This window comes from Notolepis coatsorum (assembly GCF_963971535.1).
Source record: "Notolepis coatsorum genome assembly, chromosome: 5".
Taxonomy (NCBI): Eukaryota; Metazoa; Chordata; class Actinopteri; order Aulopiformes; family Paralepididae; genus Notolepis; species Notolepis coatsorum.
The window spans coordinates 162,429,968-162,448,473 of NC_140169.1; the positions used below are offsets into that span (position 1 = coordinate 162,429,968).

Below are 18,506 nucleotides of genomic sequence, written 5' to 3' on the forward strand. Positions count from 1 at the left end.
TGTGAACCGTCACGCACCCTGCTACCCCATCATTTCCCTCCCCGACGGTTCCTCCGTTCCGGCGAGAGTGTCATGAGGTCATTGCAGAGCTCTCCCACCACCCCTGGTTCGAACTGAACGCCCCACTTTTTCACTCATCACGGCCTGTATCCACTCACCTCTTACGCAGATCTTCAGGATTCTGTCGTGATGATCCCGATCTCCCAGACGCCGATTAGCCGAGAGAAAGAAAAAAAATTCCTGAGCGCTTCAGCGCAGAGTCCCAAACATAACACCAAAGCACATTTTGACTTACAGCCACACCACCATGAACGCAACACAAAAGACACCGACATGGAGCCCCCGCCTTACCAGCCGGAGCTCGTCCAAATGCAAGGGAAGAAGTACGAGCGCCTTGTCGACCAAAGCGTAGCGCCACTGGTTCAACACGACCGGCCGCCACCCAGGGACCACATCATATGGTCCATATGCAGCTTCGTCAACCTGAACCCGCGTTGCCCCGGGTCAGCAGCGCTTCACTTCCCCGTTAAGTCAAGGGACCGGAAGGTGGCTGGAGACCTGGAGAGAGCCAGAGAGTACGGCCCCACCGCCCGCTGCCACGACATCATCACCCTGACGTTGGCCATTACCACTGTCATCGCATCTGTCCCACTCGCCATCACCATTCCGTGGGTGTCAACTAAACCAACACTAAAGCAATCCTGCCGTTCAGCCCTACGATGTGGCTCCTAAGCGCTGTTGAGTCCCCATCACAACTATGTGATGCACACTCCTACTGGTGCAGCTTACAATGGGAAGAGAGAGGGAGAGAGGGAAAGAGAAGGAGAGAGAGAGAGTGAGAGAGGAGGGGGGCTGGGATCCCACCTCCCCCTACATCCCACCACTAGACTAAACTACACTACCAACACTACCACTGCTTAACAATCTAACCTTACTAACAAATTAACCCTTAAAAGAAAAAACATCCTGTGCGCAGGATAATACGAAACCCAAAGCAGCTCTGAATGGAAACCGAAACATGGCCTCTGCCGCCCCCTACTGCAATCCCAAACAAACACCACCTAGAAAAAAATAAATCCCTCAAAATGGACGCCCCGCGCCCCTACCCTAGATAATAAACACGGCGCCCCCACCCAAGATGGCCGCGCTCCTTGTTTACATGAAGTGAAAGAGGAGGGGGGAGGGGGGAGAGGTAAAAAAAGAAAAAGGGGGGGAGGGGAAAGGAGGGAGGGCGATAGAGAGGAGGGGGGAGAATGGAGGGAGGGAGGGAGAAAGGAGGGAGGGAGAAGGGAGGGAGGGGGGAGAGGGAAAAGGAGGGAGGGAGAGAGGAGGGGAGGGGGGGAGGGAAAAGGAGGGAGGGAGAAAGGAGGGGGAGAAGGGAGGGAGGGGGGAGAGGGAAAAGGAGGGAGGGAGAGAGGAGGGGAGGGGGGGGAGGGAAAAGGAGGGAGGGAGAAAGGAGGGGGAGAAGGGAGGGAGGAAGGAAGAAAGAGATTCTATGTCCATATGTCACCTTATTGGCCGAAACTATTATCACTGCAATATAGTTATTGTATTATACGAGGCTCGACCCCATAACAAATGGCCTCATACTTGAAGAATGTAATCTAAACCAGGACGGGAGCCTAAGACATGGCTCTACCGCCCCCTAGTGCACTTTCAACCACATACCATCCACACTGAACACAACCTTCACACACCACACATATCTCACTCACAACCTAGTGCGCGTGCGCAAGTCTCTGTTACGGCCTACCAACTAGCCTTAACCATAATTATATTGCCAAACAACATCAAAAGTACACAACCATACTGCAATTCACACTACGCATTAACATTAATGTTATATCAGTCACACAACAATATCACTCATTCTCAACATTCAGCATTTGAACAGTCCCAGCAGCATGTAGCACGTAGCTAGGTAGCCTTAGCCATCGCGAGCCACGCCGAGCAGCATGCAGCACGTAGCTAGGTAGCCTTAGCCACCGCGAGCCACGCCGAGCAGCATGTAGCACGTAGCTAGGTAGCCTTAGCCACCGCGAGCCACGCCGCAGCGGCCGTCATCCAGTAACAATAGCCCCAGTAGCCCATATTAGCTCCCATTACCGCCTGTTAGCTTGCAGCATAGCTTAGCATCATAGCTTAGCCTAGCCTAACAACGGTACGAGCGTAAACGGCAATCTTATTCCGTTCACCGAGCACCTATAGTAGACCACGGCAGCGTTACAACGACGTCACCCATTAACTGGACTTTAATTCAACGCAATTATGGCTAGAAAAGCTTTATACCCCCAGAGAAAATCGCCTAATATTCAGCTAATCTGGGTGATATTCTCAAAAGCTGTACGCGTTCAGCCTTGAAAGGGCCCCCTCTATGCTCATTTCACCTACTACGTTATTATCCCGCGACCCGTGACGAACACCACCATATCGACGCCTTCGTTACACATCCATCTGATTCCGCGACCTGTACGGTTGTGAACCGGAGCCTGAAAATACCATTTGCGTTCGTTGCCGACGTTCTATACCGTCCTCTCCCTGCCGTTTGAGATACGGTAGTAAGCGGAGGTCTGGCGTTTACCCAGCAATCGCACACATCCATAATTCACCCACCGTATAGATCACGATAAAAATATCCAACGTACCATACACCCCTGAAAAAAACACGGCCTGTGTGCAATTCAGTGTGCATTCTACCGAGCTTCCCAAACGCAAGACGAAATTTGGCCATGATCAAAAGCCATTCGCAAACGCAGCCCAGTTTCATAAATTTTCGAGTGCCGTCCTAGACAACCCCGTTTTTAAATTGAAACATGCCGATATGATCTGTGAACCGTCACGCACCCTGCTACCCCATCATTTCCCTCCCCGACGGTTCCTCCGTTCCGGCGAGAGTGTCATGAGGTCATTGCAGAGCTCTCCCACCACCCCTGGTTCGAACTGAAGGCCCCACTTTTTCACTCATCACGGCCTGTATCCACTCACCTCTTACGCAGATCTTCAGGATTCCGATTAGCCGAGAGAAAGAAAAAAAATTCCTGAGCGCTTCAGCGCGGCACCAATTTATAGTAAAAGGGGTAAATGGTTCTACCTTTAAGAACCAGCGTTATCTAGTACCCTGCGTTGTGATTTGTCCGTCTGTTAAACCCCTAATACTTAAAAAGACCTTCACGGTCTTGTATGAACGGCGGCGAGAATAGGAAGCTTCAAATGATGAGGCAGAGAAGGTTCTAGTACCATTCAGATCTGTTCTTTATTTCAATTCCAACAGTGAACAAAGATGATTTGGTTCAATTAAAAAAATAGATTGTGCAATGATATAAGTGTACTCAAGTACTATGCCACCGATCACTTATATCAGACTAATCAAAAAGTAGATTAAAGAATGGTCAATGTAGGCCCGATGGTGGTCGAGTCTTCTTCCTGGAAACAAAGAGATCCTGTTCTCGTTCAAGCCTGCTTCCAACGGCCTCCTCTGGTTCTCGTTTCCTTGTGCATGAGTGGTTTTCCAAAAAGTGTGTTCCTGCTTGCTGTCCTCCTGTGGGTAGAATCTTTCCAGAAGCTTCCTCTCTGTGTATGTTGCATTCTATTTTAAACCTTAACTCCCGCCCCTGTGAGAACGACGACCCGATTCATCAGGGGGCGGAGCTCTCCTTCCTGATTGGCTAAAGCTTCACGTCAGCCATTTTGAACCAGGTCTGACGTCAGATATTACTTTATTTGGCTAGATGTAAATCTTACAAGGCAGGCTGTTCCTTGTTTAGAGCTACAAGTTGTAGTTCTCTAGTTTAGCTTTTAAATGTATCTGGCATTATATTTATCAATTTATCAATCAAAGATTAATGCTTATTTTGATTATACATCTAATTTAGTCTTTCCACCAAATTTCTTAGTGTCCTAAACATAGATTTATACCTATTGTTGGTTTTAAGACAAGCTGTTTTACTTTCTGTATTCTAGGTTAATATCTTTGAAGTTAGTTTGATGCTTCTAAATCAATTACACTTGTTTACCAACTTCTAAACCTATTTTAAACCATATACCTTGCTTAACTCAACTTTAACTATAGTTAATAATGTCCTGTTTAGTCTTGATTTGATCAGTTCAATATTGTAAACAGATGGATTCTATGTTTCATCCTTGAGTAATATTAGTTTTCTGGTTGTTGTTTTCCAACTTTGACCAAATGGTTGTTCCTCTGTTACAGGCAAACAGGAGGAACTTTAAGAATAGATTCTGTCCCCACTATGACACCAGATGGCTCTTTGAAGTAAATAGCAACTGGGTGTTTCTAAACCTCCTAGTCTGGAGGCTGTTTTTAGAGCATTTTTCAGTTTTATAGTTGGCCTTATCAGTCACCAGGAATGGGTGTTTGTTGACAGGCCCATTGTGTGGGATGATAAGATCAACACAGCCACAACTGTTCTCATAGAGGTGACATTTATTGGTTTGAATAGAAGCTTGGAAACTTTCCGCATCCCCACCCCCAACTACGGCCTTTCTTTACAAATCAGTTGGCTGGGGCTCCAAAAGGCTATTGTTTGAATGTTTACAGGAAAGGGGGAAGTTTAGTAATCTTACGACTGTATGTATCTAAAGGGTTTCATTCCCCCCCCCCCCCGTTGTGGTCCTCCAGAGAAAACAGGCCGCACAGTATTTAGCCATTAACCTTTCAGTCTCATAGTGAGTTTTGTCCAACCCTTTTATTATCTGTGCTAACGTTAGAAGTCCATTTTTATACTTATCCCTAGTTTAGAGCACCTGTATTTTAATAATCTATGTTAGGGAGAACATACAGACTATTCTAAAATGTGTGTGCACTGGTCCTTTACCAAGTCCAACCTCTTTCCGGAGCCGTTTGACCTTTGGGACTCAAGATTCAACAAACATACCCATATTTCCATAATATTTGGACAGTTTGAGCAGGGAAGGATACTACATCTACTATCAGATTCGATCTAGATAATTCTTAAATTTTTTTAGGTAGGCCTATGCATATTTAAGTTTTCTCAGGGGGCTTTCTCAGGGGCCTTTCTCACTCACGTTTGGGGATCGAATCACTGCTCCCGAGAACGGAGGGGAGTGTTCTCACTCACCCCTTTTGCGATGCGAAACGGCGCTGATTCGTTTTACCCCCCGCTGAACGGGATCAGTTGGATTAGGTGGTCTCGGAATCGAGCCGTGCGGGTGCGGGGGGCGTGACACACACAACGTCGTTACTGTCATGCTTGCTTGAATTTTGGGCAGATAACACCACACACAGCAACAACTGGAGAATACCCACAAAAACGATATTTATGGGCAATTTGAGAGTTCAGACCTCAACCAAAAACAAGTGGATGAAAACATGAAACCACATTACAAAGCACATATGCACATATGTTTGCCATGCTATTTTCTGTACATTAGTTTCTTGTTTGAATGCATTTATTTCTATTAGACCAGTGGTGCCCAACCAGTCGGCCGTGGTCGACCAGTAGATCAATGACATGTAATATAATTGCCACGAACGATGGGATAATGTTAGCTGCTGGACAGGCTAAGCTAACTAGCGTTAGCTTAGCGTTAACGTTAACCCTGCAAAACGCTCAAAAGCGGACTCTACAACAGAGTTCCATTCGTGAGAAAAGAGGCAGAACACACAGTGAATGTATCCGTTTTGTTTATTGCACATTCTTTGCTGAAAAGAAAGTGCTACAGGCTATACTAGACTAGGCTAAGCTAACTAGCGTTAACCGTTAGCTTAGCGTTAGCCCTGGGAAACGCTCAAAAGCGAACTCTACAACACCATCCATTCGTGATAAAATGGGGTGGGTTATATTGACAAGGCTTGACAACAGAGGTTCAAATATAACTTCATATTTATTGCTTATTTATTCATTTTATATCAGCATCCAGCCTCCAGCGCCGAGTAGTGGCGCCGAGGAGAGTGGCAGCCTTTTCATAGCAGCTCCCACCCCCTTTACTTCTTATCCCGTTTTACTACTTTCTTACTTATTCTTTTGTGATTATACTTACTTAATAGGTGTCTAAGTGACTGTGCGTTGCTTTAGACCAAGTTAAGGCATTTGTAACAACTTCTGTGAAGTTAGCTGAGTTAGGCAAGTTCGGTCGAGCACAGCTCTGAACAATGGACACCGGCGGGCTGGTTTACCCGCGGCAGGACAACAACAACAACAACAACAACAACAACAACAACAACAACGGCGGGCTGGTTTACCCGAGGGAGGCTCTCCTCTGCTTTCGAGACAGAGTTGCAGAGCCACCGAGGAATCTACCAGCCGAAATAAGGATTCGCAGACGGGGAAATCGAGCTGGCACGATCGTGAAGGACAGGATAAAGGACAGCAGGAGATTCAAGCCTTACCTGCCCTGTGTCGTCATGGGGAACGTGCGATCGCTGGCCAACAAGACCGACGAGCTCTCAGCCCTGATGATCAACCAGCGTGAGTACAAGGAGGCAAGCCTACTGTGCTTCACCGAATCCTGGCTGAACGAGAACATCCCGGACAGTGCAATCGAACAGGAGGGCTTCACGGTGGTGCGCGCCGACCGGAGTAAACAGAGCGGCAAGCGGAGAGGCGGAGGGCTTGTTGTCTTTGTTAACTCCAAATGGTGCCACCCGGGGCACATCACCATTAAGGAACGTATCTGTTCCCCCGACATTGAACTATTGGCACTGGGTCTGCGGCCATACTATTTACCGCGAGAAATAACACACGTCCTGGCTCTAACTGTTTACATCCCACCCAGCGCGGCGGCGGCGCAGGCGAGTGACGTCATACACTCCACCGTCGCGGCGCTTCAGACAAAACACCCGGATGCATTTATTTTTATCAATGGGGACTTCAACCATGTCAGACTGAACAAGACCCTGACAAACTTCACCCAGTATGTCACCTGCAAAACCAGGGGAGACAAAACTCTGGACCTCCTGTATGCTAACGTGAAGGAGGCTTTCAGTGCGACTTCCCTGCCCCCCCTCGGCCAGTCAGACCACAACCTTGTGAGGCTTGTATCCACATACACGCCTCTCATTAAGAGACAGCCTCCGACCACCATGTCTGTCCCACAGTGGTCTGACGACGTCGAGGAGGAGCTACAGGAGTGTTTTAGGTCGACAGACTGGGATATGTTTGAGAGGGCCCATGGTGATGACATTGATGGACTATCCCACTGCATCACAGACTACATCAGGTTCTGTGAGGAGAGCATCGTACCCACAAAGAAGGTACGCTGCTTTTCAAACAATAAACCCTGGATTAGCAAGGACATTAAACACCTGCTAAACAGGAAAAAGAGGGCCTTCATGGCAGGGGACACTGAGCAGGCCAGGGCTGTCCAAAGGGAGCTCAAAAAAGAGCTAAGGGCAGCCAAGGTCAGCTACAAGGACAGGCTGGAGGGCAGACTACAGGCCAACAACACCAGGGAGGTGTGGGCGGGGGTCAGGAAGATCACTGGTTTCAAACAGCAGGGCACAGCTGTGGAGAGCCCGCCAGAGCGTGCAAACGAGTTCAACTCGTTTTTCAACCGCTTTGACCAGAGTGGCCTCCCCACACCCCTCCCCCCACCCATCGACACCAGCACCAGATCACACCTACAAAGCAGCCCCCCCACCCCCCACCCACCCACACCCATCAGCAACGGCACCCCACCCCCAACACCAGCAGACTGCCCACCACCCCCAACCCTGACGATCACAACCAGTCAGGTCAGTAGGCAGCTCTCCAGAATTAATGTAAACAAGGCCAGAGGACCGGACAACACCAATCCCAGGGTGCTCAAGGTATGTGCAGAGCAGCTGGCAGCACCGCTCCAGCATCTTTTCAACCTCTCCCTGAGGCTGGAGAGGGTGCCCCAGCTCTGGAAGACCTCCTGCATTGTCCCGGTGCCCAAGAAGGGACGTCCCAGCACCCCCAACGACTACAGGCCAGTCGCTCTGACGTCACACGTCATGAAGACGTTTGAGAGACTGGTCCTGCAACACCTCAAGCCCCTGGTGCGTGACTCCCTCGACCCCCTGCAGTTTGCATACCAGGCAAACATCGGGGTGGAGGATGCCATCATCTACATGCTCCACAGAGCGTACACGCACCTGGAGAAGCCGCGCAGCTCAGTGAGGATTATGTTCTTTGATTTCTCCAGCGCCTTCAACACCATCCAGCCGTCACTGCTAGCGGAGAAGCTCTCTGCGATGCAGCTGGAGCACGGCTTGGTGGCCTGGATCAAGGACTACCTCACTGAGAGGCCACAGTACGTCAGACTAAAGGACAGTCAGTCTGACGTACTGGTGAGCAACACCGGCGCCCCCCAGGGAACTGTGCTGTCACCCTTCCTCTTCACCCTCTACACCTCAGACTTCTGCCGCAACTCCAGCGGGTGCCACCTGCAGAAGTTCTCAGACGACTCCTCCATCGTAAGCTACATCACCGACGATGATGAGGAGGAGTACAGAGCCCTGGTGGAGAGCTTCGTGGGGTGGAGCGACAGCAACCACCTCCAACTCAACACCAGTAAGACCAAGGAGCTGGTGGTGGACTTCCGGAGGGGCAAGAAGAGGCCCCCCCCGATTCCCATCTCCATCCGAGGGGTGGATGTGGAGATGGTGGACTCATACAAGTTCCTTGGGGTACACCTGAACAATAAACTGGACTGGTCGGACAACACAGAGGCCCTCTACAGGAAGGGACAGAGCAGGCTGTTCTTCCTGAGGAGACTCAGGTCCTTCAATGTGTGCAACAAACTGCTGCAGTCTTTTTACCAGTCTGTTGTGGCCAGCATCCTCTTCTATGCTGTGGCATGCTGGGGAGGCTACATCAACTCAAGGGACACCAACAAGCTCAACAAGCTGGTGAGGAAGGCTAGCTCCGTGGTGGGAGTCGAGCTAACTAGACTTGAGGTGATGGTAGAGAGGGGGATGATAAGGAAGCTGGATGCCATCATGGAGAACCCCTACCACCCCCTCTACGACGAGCTAGTCAAGATGAGAAGCTCGTTCAGCCACAGACTCATTCCCCCCCGACACTCAACTAACCGCCTCGGACAGTCCTTCATACCAGCGGCCATCAGGCTCCACAACAGTGGGCAGCGACTAGCAGCCTCCAGGCCCCACAACAGGGGGCAGCGACAGCGACTGCTACCAGACATTGACCTGGGACTTATAGGAACCCAAGGGGGACAACGTAGACTACCCTGGTACTTTGATTAATGTATACTCAGTAGATAGTAAATTATAACACTACCTCATGCATACTGCACCTTATGTGACACTGTGAATAATGTGAATATTCCTCAGCTAGTCAGATAGTAAATTATATTGATCAATTTGTTTACACTGCCTGTGTTGTCCTTTACTACCTGTATACTGTGTTGTTTTACTACCTGTACCCCTCCCCCCTCCCCCCCATGCTGCTATGATGCCTGAATTTCCCCAAGGGGATCAATAAAGGAATATCTTATCTTATCTTATCTTATCTTATGTTAACACTTCCTGTGTTTACATTTTCGAACGTGACATCATCACCTACGGCAAGTGTAAACGCTCAAAAGGCAAACCGTAAACAGAACCCGGAACGAAACAAGACTGCAGTGTGTACGCAAACTAGAGGGGGGAGAGGGGGGGGGGGGGTTTGCATCAGATCTCGGAACGGGCCAGAACAGAACGAAATAGAAACGAATAGGGTGAGTGAGAAAGGGCCCTCACTAGCCATTCGGGGTCGAATCACAGCGCGATCGCACCAAAATAGGGTGTGATCGTCCTAATGAGAACGCTCCCCCCGTCACCGGGGACGCTGATTCGCTCCAAACCTGGACCGCTGGAATAGGTGGTTTCGGGTGCGCGCCAAGTTCAGACCTCAACCAAACAAGCATGTTGAGCCTCACGGCTCAGTGGATGAAAACTTCGAGATGAAGCCACGTTACAAGCACAAGCCCAAGACTTCCCTGGCTCGCATTAGGCCTGGAATTTTTTTGCCATTGCTATGTCTACTATACATTGGTTTCTTGTTTGAATGCATTTATTTCTATAGACCAGTCAGTGGTGCCCAACTTTGTTGTTTTATTGTCTCAGTTTGTTGTTTTATTGATATTTGTTTTTATTGATATTTTATTTGTTCTATATGTTTGTATATTTGTTATTGTTCTATATTAGAAGATTTTGCATACATATTTGTTTGTATGTCTGATTTTGATTGGTTTAATGTTCTATAATTGTTTGTATATGTTATTGGTGTTTTATTGATATTTGTTTTGTTTTTATGTTTTATTGATTATTCTTGTTTAATTTTTATATGTTTGTATACAGACCCCAGGAAGAATAGTCGCTGCTGAGGCAGTGACTAATGGGGATCTGAAATAAAGAAATAAAGAAATAAACCAGTTGGCCGTGATCGACCGGTAGATCAATGACATGCAATATAATTGACGCAAGCAATGGGCTAATGTTAGCTGCTAACTAGTAATACCCATTATACAACGGCATGCAAATTTCTCGATTCTGATTGGCCATTCACACGTCTTTATTGGCAACAATCCACGGTCCTGGGCTCAGGACCCGCCCACAACCGAATCACATAACCCTCCCCGGCTCACTCCGGGAGAAAACAAGATCGCGGACAACAAATGGTTATGTTGAAAGCACCATAACGACTAAATATGAAGCGATTCTGTCAAGGGGAATGTGTTAGTATTTTAAACAATGTTGGATGATGTAATTGATGGGTCTTGAGTCAATCTAGAACAAAAGAAAAATCGCGGTTTGATTGATAGATTAATTGATTGATTTAAATTTCTTCCTTCCTACTTTCTACTGACTGCAGCGTTCTCTCTCACACTGTCCGACGCTGGCGTACCCACAAACACACACACACACATACACACACACACACACACACACACACACACACACACACACACATACACACACACACACGCACGCACACACACACACACACTGTGACACACACACACACACACACACACACGCACACACACACACACACACACACACACACACACACACTCCTGTCTGCAACAGCGGGGGAGTCAGACTGAGAGAGAAGCAGCGCTGTTTTAAGTGAGCATGGTCTATTGAATTGATTGATTGGTTGATTGCTAATTTTATTACTGTACCCCTGGTTTCCAACTGGTTAAGTTTAGGCTAAAAGAAATAAATAAAAAAATAGGGCGAAGAAAACGTTTTTTTCCTATAGAGCAAAGAAAACGTTTTAATTTGTTTTACCTACTTTATATAGAAGCATCTAAGAATGAAGTTCTATGGAAAGTAGGTCTGCATTCCCTTAACAATTGTGTGTATTGAGCCGTACTGTATTGTACCCATTCTGCATCTGGTAATAAAATTTTCAATCAATCATTCCAATAATACACAGTTGGATGTGTTAGTTGGTTGGATGCACTTCAAGCTGCTTCCACATGAGGCAACTTCTCTCAATCATTCCAATAATACACAGTTGGATGTGTTAGTTTGGTTGGATGCACTTCAAGCTGCTTCCACATGGAGGCAACTTGTCTTTTTTGTAGTTGTGGGAACTACTTTTTCTGGCGGATGGTTTTTTCAATAAATCTTCGATTAATGTATGTTTATTGTATAGAAATAAGGTTGGATGAATCTGGCAGTTGTATAAAAGCTTTACACCACGTGCAGTCGTGATTTGTGACCAATAAACCATGCCTAGGGGGGTCTAACGACCCTCGGCTGCGCCTCGGGCCTAACGACCACCCCTAGGCATGGTTTATTGGTCACAAACCACTCCTGCGTGTGATGTAATGCTTAATTAGTACCCAGCGTTAACCGAAAACGCTCAAAGCGGACTCCACGACACCAGTTCCATTCATGAGAAAAGGGGGTGGGTTATATTGACAAGGCTTGACAACAGAGGTTCAAATATAACTTCATATTTATTGGTTATTTGTTTCTTTATATCAGCATCCAGTTTCCACCACCGTGTGTTAAACTCTTCCTGTGTTGACGTTAGAGCGTGACATCATCGCCTATGGCAGCTTACATGCTCAAAATGCAAACTGTAAACAAAACCCGGAGCGCACCAAGACTGCAGTGTGTACGCAAACTAGGGGGGGGAAGTTCGCACCCAAGGACGGAGCGGAGCTGATTCGACCCCGAATGGCTAGTGAGAAAGCACCCTAAATTGTGGGCGTATAAGAACTGAGGAGGGCAGTAAAATACGCCATGTTGCGTTTACACTGCCGGAAATTCACAAGAAGAAGAAGAAGTAGCCGGAAACAACAAGTGAGATCTTCACTTGTCTTCTGAGATCTGAGATCTTCTGAGAGAATGAATGAAAAAGTTTATTTTTGAACATGTAATTCTCCATATTCCTCCAAACAAATCACGATCTAGCTCCGTCAAACCAAACAAACGCTTGTAGCTTTATAAATAAGTAGAATAGATACACAAATGTTCTAGAATGTTTGATTATGAGATCATACTGTGACATCACAACATGTTTGAGTTCCATTTGAATAATATAAATAATATGTATGATAATATAATGTAATGTAATATTATAATATAATATAATAATAAAGTATAATATATTTAGCTCTATTTGAATAATATACACATGTCTAAAAACATGACATTCTTTAAAGTCTTAATAAAATACATTTAATTTAAATAAAAATAAATGTAAAATAATAACTTTATTTATATAGCACCATTCATACAGATTGCAGCTCAAAGTGCTTTACACAAAAACGAAACAAAAGGATAAAACATGTTTTATTAATTAAATAATAAAGACATTAAAATGATAAAAATGGGAATAAAACAACTAGATAACATAGTAGAAATAAATAAGACAAACAGTAAGACAATAAAATAAGACAGAATTACAAATAAAATAATAAGACTGAAAAATGAAATAGTTAAAAATAATAAAATAGCTAAATTAGATAGTAATATGTAATAACATAAAATATAATAACAGTAAAATTGTTATGGTTTATAATGCGACCCCAATTGCACGACACAGACAGGTAATCAGAGTTAGCCAAAACAAGGGCATGATTTATTATACACAAAAAAGCGGCACTGAGCCTTTAAGGGGGAAAAAACACTAAAGTCCATGAACACAAAAAAATGCGGCACTGTGCCTTTAAAGGGCGAACAGGCAGGAATCCTCTAGAACAGTGTTTCTCAACTGGTGGGTCGCGACCCAAAAGTGGGTCGCGGGGCCATTTTGAGTGGGTCGCGGATGTGTGTAAAAAAAAAAGTAAAAAAGTAAAAAAAGTAAAAGTTTTTTTTTTTTTTTTTTTTTTTTTACTTTTTTTTTTCACTACCTATCTTTGTGAAAGTGGCTTCTCAGCTCTGGTCCAGCTGAAGACAAAGCGGAGGAACAGATTGGACATTGAGCATGACCTCAGAGTTGCTTTGTCTACAATCACCCCAGACTTTGAGACTCTTGTCAGGAGCAAACATCATCCCCAGTTATCCCATTAGTCCCCTGCATGTTAAGCTAAGAATTCTGCTAAGAAGGATATATTATTTATTATTATTATTATTTTATTTCATTGTGTTTTTAGCCCTTAGTTGCACTTTTGTTGCAACCCCAGTTATCCCATTAGTTCCCCCAAACGTAGGTCTGTTATGTTAAGCTAAGAAATCTGCTAAGAAGCATATTATTTATTATTATTTTATTTCATTGGGTCTTTAGCCCTAGTTGCACTTTTATTGCAATCCCAGTTATCCCATTAGTTCCCCCAAACTTAGGTCTGTTATGTTAAGCTAAGAAGTCTGCTAAGAAGCATAATTATTTATTATTATTATTTAATTTCATTGGGTTTTTAGCCCTAGTTGCACTTTTGTTGCAACCCCAGTTATCCCATTAGTTCCCCCAAACTTAGGTCTGTTATGTTAAGCTAAGAAATCTGCTAAGAAGCATATTATTTATTATTATTTTATTTCATTGGGTTTTAGCCCTAGTTGCACTTTTGTTGCAAACTCAGTTATCCCATTAGTTCCCCCAAATTTAGGTCTGTTATGTTAAGCTAAGAAATCTGCTAAGAAGCATATATTATTTATTATTCTTTTATTTCATTGGGTTTTTAGCAATAGTTGCACTTTTGTTGCACTTTTTTGTGTTTATTTCATGTTTTGAAAGATTGCGTATTACTGCAAATTTTTTTTTTTACATAAATCATAGTGGTTCAAAATGTTGGGTCGCGACTTAATGACTAAGGAAAATGTTGGGTCCCGAGGCTAGACCAGTTGAGAACCACTGCTCTAGAACACAGGCAAAAAAAGTACACAGGAAATCCTCTGGAACACAGGCATCCTCCCGACCAGAATGCTGCCGACGGGCAACGCAGCAACCAGGGGGTCCAAGGGGAATGGGGTAAGAACACGGGCATCCTCCCGTGGTACAATAGAGAGCGGTGAAGCGGTCTCACCCCAGGAAACGAGGTCCATGTAGAGCAGGGATCAGCAACCTTTTTGACATGGAGTGCCTGTTTGAAATATAGTTGTAACTAGTGTGCCTCAACAATATTCCATGCATCGTAATTTATTTTTCTCATAATCAGGTATTTTTAATGATAATTTTTACATTATTACATCATTATTGTTATTGTTATTATTAACAATATTATTATGATGGTTGTATCAACCCTAAATCTGAGTTGGGGGGGGGGAATGCAATGCAGACAAACAGCTGCATACAGTGCGACCATTTCACTCACATTTGCCCATTCATTTTTGGACACATCACACACCATCAATGTGTGTACTGTACGTGTGCTGTCATAGCTCCACCTACAGGCCTAATGGAGAACACCAGGATGTGAATGGAGGGTGAATGTGAGGTATATCGTGTAAATAAGTTTTGATTGATCGCAAGACTACACTGTAAAAAAAATTATAATAATAAGTTACCAGAACTTAAAAATATTGAGTTCAGTTACTGTGCATTAAGGTTTTCAGTTTTCAATCCATAATAAGTTAACAGAAAAATAAGTACACAACCACATTATTTCAACCTAATAAAACTATGTTTATTGTCATTGTTTTAAGAACACAAGTTGACTTGGTAATGCTCACATTTTGAGTAAAAAAAATGGCTTTTAACATGTGCAATGTTCAATGAAATAGAAAAATAAATAATATAATTTGTTGATTAATCCCACTGGTCACAATGGTGACCGTAATAATGTTTTTGTTATAAGGCTCTGCAAATGTTACTGAATGATGTAGCAATGTATTTCCAGCTAAATTGAAATAATAAACAAATAAAGGGTCTCAATTAAATATGTGGTAGTAAAAAGAACATGTGGGAGGATTTCAACAAGATAAATGCGACAACAGTGCAAAATATTTCACTATAATATTTCAAAGCAAAAAAAAAAAAAAAAAAATCTTTTTTTTTACTGCTGCCCCCTGTGCCTATGCAAATGACCCTGCGTGCCTATGCAGGCACGCGTGCCTAGGGTTGCCTACCCCTGATGTAGAGGGAGTAGGGAAGTAGCCGGCATGACATCTGGAGTGGGAACATTGGGATCCTCCCGTGGAATAGAGAGCGAAGACGATGTCCTACTCCAGGAAACGGCGATAGGTGGTGATGTACAGAGGTGGCACGACGTCTCACGCCGGAGACGCGGCAGTAGATGGTGGTAACAAGACAAACCGACAAGGAGTGGAAGGGAGTCTGCAATACTTGTACTCTTATCCGAGCTGATTGCAAACTCCTCTCAGGTGCGTGAAGCAGAAAAACGGCACGCCCCCTCGTTGGGCAGCATGCAGTCCTTTCCAGCCCTCACAAAAATAAGACATTAATAAATAACAAATAAAATGATAAAAAAAACTACATCAAATAATTATACAAATTATAATAAAATATTTAAGTAAAAATAATATAAAGAAAGAAAAATAAGACAATAAAATAAAGATAATAATTAATTTAAAAGCTATTAAAAAGGTAAGTTAAGAAAAAAAACTGTTCCACAGTTTTGAGGCGTAGCAGCAGGAAGTCATTCCCTCATCTCTACCGTTTCCCCTCGCGGTGTTCTTCTTCCCAGCCGAAGCAGACGTAACGGGACGATGCCGCCTCCGGACCTCCGCCAGGTCACCGTCCTGTCCAGAGCGGAGTGGATGAGGATTCAAGGTGGTTTGAACCACGTTAATAAAGACGAGGAGAGGGCCAAAGAGGTGGCGCAAGAGAGACATGCTCTGCACCAGCACTCACAGGAAGCAGTGAAACTCATGTCCAACACCATTGAGGTACGTGGGTCTGCTATAAAAGTTTTCTTATAGAATTCTATTTAATAACTAATTATCAATAAGGGATGCACTGATGCCAAGACTGGTCTCTCTGGCTACGCTCACACTGCAAGCTTTAGTGTTCAATTATGATTTATTGCTCAGATTTCAGTGTGAACTGGACACACGCTCCTGAACTGACCCGCATGCGCAAATTAACAATAACGAAGATGGACGTAAACATGGAGGACACTGAAGTCACAGTTTATGGTTTCATTTATAAGTTGAATGTCAGGATTGGGGGGTAGGACACACACAAAAGGAGGGAATTTTAAAGTCTTCAGGGGTATGGCCCGACAAGCCTAGTGCTTCTCCCTAGCCCTTTTCGGACAATTGGACAATGCTGCAATAGCAGCTGGTAAAACTTTGGCGATTTATGGAATGACCGTTGTTATGTGTCCAAAACCTGAAATAAAAAATAACTGAACTGAACTGAACTGAACCATCAATCGCAGAGTGATGAGATAGGGTGAGGGAAAACACGAAAATAAATCAAAATAAAAGCTGTAGAAAACAAAACGCCAGCATAAAATAAATGGGGAAAGACCCCAAAGTAACCACCACTGCCTAGCAGTTGAAAACGGACAAGAAATAAAAATAACTACAGAAAGCGAAAACCCTAGAAACAATACTTGGGACACTCCTCTACTTACTACTGAGGGAAAACATTAAATAAATAAGCGTCCGAACACAGGAAACCAAGCCTCCTTAACACATTGGCGGCCACTGGGATGAGTCTAATATCACTAGAGACGACCAGCATATGTAAACAGACTTGGGGCTGTTTGTAGAGCTAAATCTATACTTTATAGTATTGCTATCTGTCCATTCTCATTGTTGTTTCTTATTATTGATTACCAATAACCGTGTTCGTCTAAGTAGCCACATACGCTAATCGCCTGGTTGAGTATCATAACAAGGCCCGATCAGCATGTAATTTACGTGAAAAAGATCTTACCATGAGCCGGTTGGATCCCCCCAAGCATTTCCACGTTATCGATCGCCATCTGGTAGATCGATATGTCCATTGGCTGATGATAAATCCCCTTATTGCATAGTGAAATCCGCGATCCAAAACGTATTCCGTGCAACAGACAATAGCTATCGCTTCAGGTGAGTAGAAAACTACATTAGAGATAAAAAAAAAAAAAAGACAACTTCGGCCACAGGGAACACTGCATTATCGCGATAGCGCCCCTAAGAGGATCTGGCCGGTAATGCACTTTCTCGAATTCTCTCAATTATCTTTTTCCCCCTCCTTTTTTCCAATTTTTCTCCCATCCCACTGTTAGTCGTTATGCCAATTCCCAACCCCCTTCCTGGTTGTTGCGGACCCCCCCCCTACTGTTGGTCCGGGAGGCCGGAGACTGTCACATGTTTTCCTCCGACACATGTGCAGCCAGCCGGCAGCCAGCCTGGCAGCGCAGATTCTCACCGGGAGAGTGTAACGTGTGGAAGGTCACACTACCTTTCTCCAGATCCTACCCTCGCTGTGCAGGCGCCCTGACCGAACTGTAGGGGTCGCTGTCCACACCGCCCAGGACCCACCCACGGCTTCCCTCCCCCTAACTCAGCCAAACGAGTTAGTATAGCGATCAGCCCAAGCCAAGGCAATGCTGACTCTCCGGGAGTCGAGACCGCAGCCTCTTGCATTGGTGACGAGCACAATCTCCGCTACGCCACCTGACCGCCCTAACACTTTCTCGAATTCAAAGAGTAGGGTACATCTGCAGTGCAGCTCGGCGACCTTGAATAGGTTATTAAAATGGAATAAAAGCCAAAACAACTTGCCACGGATATATCCGTCCTTCGGTCCATTAAGCATGGATTCGAAACACGTATATATCCGTGGTCGGGCGCCATTGTGTTAAAGGCACTGCACACCTGACACCAATCAGGTGGCAATCAAGCCCACACACCTGCCATGCCGCATGGCAATCAACTGGTGTCTGGTGATTGACAGCTCACCAGAGAAAACCCCAAATAGATTAAAAGCACACAGGAATAAACAAAACCAAACCCACATAGACCGTGATCCATCACATTGGATGCTTGTGAAATGGACGCGCTCTAGGTGGTGCAGTGAGACAGTACCGTCGGTCCATGTTTACTCTAGGGCAGTGGTTATATATCGTATTTGCTTATCGCGTCCCGCTCTGAGCCTTATGAGATACCCCTTATCTCCTATGGTACCTATTGTACCCCAACGAACAACTAA

The 18,506-nt window shown here is 45.0% G+C and overlaps 1 protein-coding gene across 1 annotated transcript in view; it reads left to right on the plus strand.

The window, feature by feature from the left end:
• Window positions 1-333: 333 nt before the first annotated feature.
• Window positions 334-18,506, plus strand: part of LOC311228449 (cilia- and flagella- associated protein 210-like) — a gene marked incomplete at both ends in the record, with an annotated part of 68,744 nt that continues 50,571 nt past the window's right edge. Inside the window, 2 exons of the mRNA XM_084314356.1 lie at window positions 334-668; window positions 16,048-16,249. Coding sequence (XP_084170482.1) covers window positions 334-668; window positions 16,048-16,249 — 537 coding nt within the window. The remainder of the gene's footprint in view (window positions 669-16,047; window positions 16,250-18,506) is intronic.